The sequence below is a fragment of the Myotis brandtii genome, unplaced genomic scaffold (assembly GCF_000412655.1).
Source record: "Myotis brandtii unplaced genomic scaffold, ASM41265v1 scaffold802, whole genome shotgun sequence".
NCBI lineage: Eukaryota > Metazoa > Chordata > Mammalia > Chiroptera > Vespertilionidae > Myotis > Myotis brandtii.
Window position 1 is genome coordinate 110,519 of NW_005371230.1, and position 7,550 is coordinate 118,068.

General features: G+C 48.3%; 1 protein-coding gene across 4 annotated transcripts in view; it reads right to left on the reverse strand.

Annotated features, from left to right (window-relative positions):
* SNX25 (sorting nexin 25) overlaps positions 1 to 7,550 on the reverse strand; it is a 68,917-nt gene that overhangs the window by 35,879 nt on the left and 25,488 nt on the right. For all 4 annotated transcript variants that reach the window (XM_005883836.2, XM_005883835.2, XM_014531400.1 and 1 more), the window contains one exon: positions 5,119 to 5,189. In XM_005883836.2, coding sequence (XP_005883898.1) covers positions 5,119 to 5,189 — 71 coding nt within the window. The remainder of the gene's footprint in view (positions 1 to 5,118; positions 5,190 to 7,550) is intronic.

The window sequence follows — 7,550 nt, forward strand, 5'->3', positions numbered from 1 at the left end:
TCCGAAGTTCTTCTACAGCCCTACTATAGTCAATTCCAACACTGTTTACGTATACCCTAAAGAAAAAAAGATGCACAATTTTGCCAAAGCCTCCCCATCCATCCTCCCCCGCAGCACTTCCAAGGGTGTACTATTTATAACAGCAGTCTCCAGCAGCCCCAAATCACATCACGTCCCTTGCTGTAGTCGGCTGGATAAACATGACTCTGAATCACCTTAACTATTCTTGATAACATATCGGGATTCAGAAGAGCAGAAAAGAAAGCTTTGAAGGAGCTGAAATACGGGGCTTATTCATAGCACAATGCAGGGAAAATCTAGCATATGTCCCTTTATCACCAGAATTCCTACACTTGGCCAGTGTTTTAGTCCATTCAAGAGACTATAGCCAAACCCCACAGACTGGGCAGCTGTCACCAGAAATGTATTTCTCACAGGACTGGAGGCTGGGAATGCGAGATGAGGGTGCCAGCGTGCGCGGGTTCTGGTGAGGGACCCCCTGGAAGTGCTTGCAGATGGCCACCTTCTGGCTGTGTCCTCAACATGTGGAGAAGTTAGGTCCCTCTGGGGACTCTTACTGTAACAGAGCACTAACCCCACCCACCAGGGCTCCACCCCATGACGTCAGCACCTCCCAAAAGTCTCATCTCCTACTACCATCATGTTTGGATGTCAGAATTTCAACACATGACCTTTGGGAAAACACAAACCTTCAGACCATAGCAGCCAGTTACGATAATAGACCATTTCTCAGCGATGCTGGCTGTTGTAATCATAAATAAAGAGCTAGAGAGTGGTACTGAAGCGCAAACCTGAACACATCAATGGCTCTGCATCGGAGTGTGGTTCCTGGGCGAGCGGCACCAGCATCGCTGGGGGACGGGGAGTGACGCACACTCTCGGGGCGCTCAGGTCCACAGAAGGGTGCAGGCTGGGTGGGCCCCGCGGTGTGCATTTTAACCAGCCCTCCAGGAGACTCTGGTGCACGCTATGTTTGAGAACCACGGCTCTACAGGGTTAAGCCCAAACACGTTAGGATAGCCTTTCAAGCCTCATCTCTCCATCACACGCCAACCAGCAGCTCAGTGTCTCACCTGACACCACCCAAGCACAGGAGGCTGTTCCTCAACTGCCTTCTTCATCTGTGCACAGGTACCCACCACCCACATCCCCCGGACCAGCCCAGAGGGAACAAGAGCCACTCAACCCTTCTGAGTCAACTCCGTTACTCTCCAGGGAAAGCCTTTCCTCACCTCTGTTCAGGTGCCACTACTGAATCCTGAACACGCCACTCGCGCTGCATCACCAAACTGCACTGTGATTTATGTGCGTCTGCCTGTCTCATCAGACTGTGATCTCCTGAAGGCCCGGGACAGTGTTACTCACTGCACAGCTTTACCTACACAGAGTGGCCGTGTTTGCTGGATGACTGAAGACCTACTTCTGGTGACTCAGATATCTTCCAGAGCACATTCTCCACCGACACGAGGATCCTAAGAGGCTCAAGTGCTCCTGCCATTCCACTCCCTCTCTCTGTAAGTCACTCCAGCCATGCAACTTTTCTTTTTCCTCCGTGCACCCCGGCTGTTCCTCCCGCCTCCTGTTCTTTGCACATTCTGTTTCTTCTTCTTCTTGGAATGCTACCCTAGTCCTTATATCACTCTGCCTAGATAAGTCCTACTTCTCCTTTGCATTTTATCTCAAATGTCTCTTCTCTGATCACAACCCCACCTCCTCTGATCCTGGGTAGATGAGAGCACCTGAGTACATGACAGATTACGACAGTACGTGTCAGAGAAGGAATGAGCAAGGGAGACTCCGAGGAGGTTCCTGACTTACATGGATGGATAGGGAGGCCCTTCACAGAGACAAGAAACTACAGAAGATGACGAGTTATGTGGGACTTTGATGTGGACATTCTCTCTTGGCAGCAGAGTGAGCTGGCCACTTCCTCCCGGTCTCAGAGGGGACACAGTCAGGAAATTCCTCCCAGCCTGCTATATGGCATTTCTTTAAGTCCTCAAAGTATTTTCAGTTACATAGAATTTCTTAATCATCAATGATTATGATTGAAAAAGACATGTCAGAAACATCTTTAATGCAGCAACAAAACTGTATTTATAGCAGATATACACCACATTCATAAGTGAAGTTCCCATCTCCAGGTTGAAACCTAAATATTCTCAGGAGGTCCCATCTGTTCATTCTTTTCTTAAACCTCTTCAGTTTCCCAGTCACAGAGAATGTGGAAATAAGGGGAAACAACATTGGAAATGACACTCCTTAGAACAGTACACACGCATCACCACGTGGTCACTGAGTTGCGAGTGATCGCGGCCGCCCTGTCTGCCAGGCTTCAGGAAAGCGACGCAGACAGGTGGGGCTTGTGGGAAGAGGTTAACATGCAGGCTGAGGCTCTTCTGTCTGATGATATTTTCAGTCTTTAAAATGCAAAGATTTCCAAAAACAACTCAACAATTATGTTTTGTGGAGCCTTTAATGCTAAAATTCAAATGTTCCTTAATGATTTCTACAGGGGGGAAAACACACATGTTTACCTGGAAATAAATTAAAGATCAATTTGAGCAGCAATGAGGCATAATGGCTAGCTGGACTAGTTTATAGATATTCAACTAAAAAGACAATGGGGAGTGCCAAATTTGATCTTTTTTTATAAAAAGTATGTACACAAATTTTAATAACTCATCAGTGAGGCAGCAGGTGGTATTATGAATCAGGGAAGTCACATCAGACCGTTAATACATTGTTCTCCTCTAACAGTGGGGAACAGAGCATCAGCTTTGCAAAGATACTGGACTTGGAGACAGCAGAAATCGAAGATCATTAACTCTTATCTCTAAACTAGAGGCCCAGTGCATGAAAATTCGTGCACTGGTGGGGGGGGGGGTTCCCTCAGCCGGTCCTGCCCCCTTTCACAGTCTAGGAGCCCTCAGGGGATGACTTAGGACCACAGTCTGGCCTCCCTCTGAGGGAGGTGACCGGAAGGATCAGGGGAAGGCGCTGCCCCCATCACCCCACTGCTGCTGCCAAAGCCAGCCACCGGGGCTGCTAACACTCATACCTCACTTCTTAGCATTGGCTCACCCTCTGCCCACTTGTATGTGTGTCGGGGGGTGGGGGGGGTGATCTGGGGCCAGGCCAGCTGGGGGAGGGGCTGTGGGAGGTTGAGGCACCTCAGTCGCTCCCCTTCCAGCTTCTGCGGAGGCTCCGGGACCGAGGGCTGCCCTGCCTCTCCTAGCGCCGCTGCGGAAAAAGGAGCCATGCAGTATGGGTGAGACTGGCTGGGGCCCACCAGCGCCACCCACCTCTCCCTTGCCACCAGCCCTCACAGCTGCTGTGGCTTTGTCTGGAAGGACGTCTGGTCTAATTAGCATATTACCCTTTTATTAGTATAGATTGGCAACTTCCAAATTTTTCTCTTCAGGGTTGCTCTCTCTCCACAGATGAATCCCAGCTGAGAAATGCCAAAAAGGCACTTCTCCATCCTCTGTGGTGGCAAATCCAGAGGCCCAATCCAGTGAGCCCTCTCCCCCTGTAGCAGCCCCTACTTCTCTGACTCTCAGGGTCTTTCGCTTCCTGGTGAGAAACCCTTTATGATCACCTGGAGCACTCAATCTTGACTGAAAGCCAGAGTCTAGAGAAATGAAAGGACTGTCCGTGTTTCACTGGGATGCTAGCAGGGGAAGCTCATGTGAGCCAAGGTCTCCTAACTCCTGTGCTAGCACTTTTGCCTCTACACCCCAAACTTCATCTCGCCAGCCTGCAGCAACGGGGCAGGACAGAAGCCGCTGCAGACTGGAAGTTACAAGCTCAGACTCCTTAACTGCATTTCTCTGGGAGCCACTTCCTCTTCTGTGAAGTCAGCACTGTACTGCCCTCATCTGACTCTTCCCCACATCAATCATTCGCCACAGAGACTATTTCTCCTTCATAATCTTCCTTTCAGGCCCTTCCTTTTCGCTACCATATCCAAGTCCTAGGCTGCAATGCCTCACTCTGAGCACCGCACCACTTCCTAGTTTAGGACTCCATGAATGCAATTTTATTTGTTCACTACTGGGTCCTAATCACCTTGTTAGTGTTCAGGAAACATTTCTGAATGAACGCGTTTGCCCCATCTTCCTTACGGGGCTAAGGTGAAGAATTAGTGCCTCTCCATATTCTAGACCTTCCTTTCCTTTTCACACCGCTCCCACCTTCTGCCAGTGACTCAGAGACAAGGAAAAGTCCGTAACCCCAGCTCCCTCTGGCCTCTGCGTGCTGATTAGGAACCGGAGTGCGCGTTTCTCGTGTCTGGCCCGCTCTTCCTTGCTCTTCCTGTGCTCTGCTCTCTGGCAGGGACCTGGGGGCCCCTGGAGACGGACGGCTGTGTAAAGTCTAGCTGACAAGATGGCAGTGTCTGCTGCCTCTCAGCCACGAACCAAACCTGCTCTGCATTCAGACAGTAAGTCTGTCAGCCTCGTGTATGAGAAGGAACTAGGCCAGCACCAGGCAAACTACAAGGCGGAGAGCCATCACCACACCTCAGTTACTCCTCAGTACCATGCCTGGGCAACGACCTTGTCACTTTAAACAAAACAAACAGGGAAAATAAAAACAACATAAAACCCATTTCTTTTAAAATCTACAAGAGTAGAAGGGGGACAGCAGGTATTCCCAATTCAAATGCTTAACTAAAGACAAGGTTAAGTAAATTATGAAGCAGCAACTCACTGGTGTCATTTAAATGATCAAGATTATGTTTCAAGACAGAAATACGAATAAACATTAAAATTAAATTTTACTGTGTGAAAAAAGGATGAAGTCATGTTTAGTTTAAAAACAGAACAAAATCACTATCTATCCCATAATTTTAATCTTTTAAGAATTATGACTACAGATGAATACATTTATAAAGGAACTCAAAAATACCAAGGTTCCTGTTAGGATTAGATTATATTTACTTTCGCTATTGCTGCTACACTATGATTGTAAGAAGTTAAACTATTTAAATGTCAGCCAGAGGAATGCTGGTACCTGACAAAGCTCTGAGCGGAGAGTGCAGACCAGGGACGGGCCTGCAGCCCATGGGACTGAAGAAAACACACCCGTGCTTACCCTTCTGCCTCTTCAGCTGCGGAAAGCTGCTAATGGTCGTTGCCTGGATTATTTCCACTACAATTTGATACCTGGTTTAAAAGAGAGAGAGAAAGAACAGGTTGAATAGGAAGAAGATACCATTCTCGGGGATACTTTTAAACTGTGTCTGTACTCATCACACATGACACAGTGTGAGTCCTGCCCATGTATCATCAAAACCATCCGACGGGGACGGAGCACCTGCGCCAGACCGGGTGCGATGACGCGGGCTAGCGGTCTCTGAGACCCCAACAGCAGAATGACGAACTTGCTCCCCCACCCAGAGAGAAATTTGAGGTTATACTCAACGTCTCCCGCATTGGTGACAGATCCTGTTGATTCTACCTCCTGCACCCGCACTGTCCAATAACGTGGGCATGAGCCACAGGTGGCTACTTAGATTAATTAAACAAAAAATCGAGTTCCTTGGTTGCATTAGCCACATCTCAAGTGCTCCATGGGCACGTGGGGCTTGCATATTGGACAGTCTCTGACCATTTCCATCACTGCAGCAAGGTCTATTGGACGACGCTGCCCCACAAACTTCACTCACAGCTGTCCTCTGCCCTCCAGCCCCACTGCCGCTCTGAGTGACTGCCCTCACTGCTTCTCACTGGGAAGAGAACTGCAGACCGACAGGGGAGAGCACCTGCAGTGGGACCACGTGTCAACATTGTTTCCGCTCCCCAGGTAATTCTAATGTGCAGAAGTTGACAACACCAGGTATGTGTATGTGACTAAGAACACCTTTTCTCAGGAAAAATAAAAGCTTACTTTTAAGTGTTGAGGACACCCCTAGAGTTGTGTCTATGGTGAGCATATTCAGGTGGGCCTTTTGAACTCAAGTTCTAGTGTTATTCTGTGGGTTCTATCATTCCCTCTGCTCTTGCCCAGCCCACCTTCCTTTCCTCCTTGCTATACACCTGGGCTTCAGCAGGATAATGCCATGCAGCCCTCCTCAGACGGCTTTTGCTCATGCCGTTTCCTTCTCGAAACATCTCCCTACTTGTCCACCTATTCAGATCTTACATGTAGTCCTTCTTCTCTCAAATCTTCCACACACACACCCCTAATTCACATGAGTATTTCTCTTCTCTGAAGTCCTAACTTACGTCTGCTCTATAATAGTACCTATTTAGGTATTATTTTATATTGCCGATTTACAGAGTCACATTTTCACAAACAGTGCTGTGAATGAAGAAAATGGGAGTGCCCAGTCCTTTTCACTTCTGGGCCTAATACTTCTTTAAAAAATGGTAATACATCTGAGCCTAAGACAAAATTGTGGCTTTGTGTGTACTAAAGATATGCTACCTTTTTTCTCTCCAACTTTATCATGAGCCTCTGAAGATGAATTGTGTGTTGTATTCTCCTACAGGACCAAGCCTGGAGCTAAACATATGGTAAGCACTCGGTCAACAGTAGTGAGTGCTGTGGACTCAATGTTTGTGTTCCCCTCAGATTCATGTGTTGAATCCTAATCTCCAATGAAATGATATTTGGAGTTGGAACCTCTGGGAGGCAATGAGGTCATGAGGGTGGTGTCCTCATAAATGAGACGAGTGCCCTTATAAAAGAGACCCCAGAGAGCTCACTTTCCACCAAGTGAGACCACAGTGAGAAGACCACCGTCTATAAACCAGAAAGTGGGCCCTCCCCAGACCCCCAATATGCCGGCCCCTTGATCTTAGACTTCCCAGCTTCCAGATCTGTGAGAAATAAATGCTCCTTGCTTAAGCCACTCTATGGTATTTTTGCTATAGCAGTCTAAACTGACTAAAACAATGAGCTAAATTAATAAGGGTTAGCATCTGTAACACTTAACAGGTACACATAGTATTCTGAACAATCTGTTCTTTTGATATTCTTAGTGATTCGTGCTCTGGAACAAACGAGTCATCAATGGTACTGGAAAATAATACACACCATCTGAGGAAAGAGTTAATTTTTTAAAATGAATCCATAACATTAAGTAACTAGAGGCCCAGTGCATGAAATTCGTGCACTGGGGGGTGTTCCTCAGTCTGGTCTGCGCCCTCTCGCAGTCTGGGACCCTTTGGGGGATGTCCACCTGCTGGACATCCCTCTTGCAGTCCGGGACCCCTCACTCCTTACCGTCCACCTGCTTGTTGCTCCTTACCACTTGGCTTGCTGCTCCTTAGTGCTGCCGCGGAGGCGGGCAAGGCTCCGGCCACCACTGCTGCGCTCACCAGCCATGAGCCCAGCTTCTGGCTGAGCAGTGACCCCCCCTGGGGAGTGCACTGACCACCAGGGGGCAGCTCCTGTGTTGAGCATCTGCAACCCTGGTGGTCAGTGTGCATCACAGCGACCGGTCGTTCTGGTCGTTCCGCTGTAACAGTTGCTTAGGCTTTTATTATATAGACTAGAGGCCCGGTGCACAAAAATTTGTG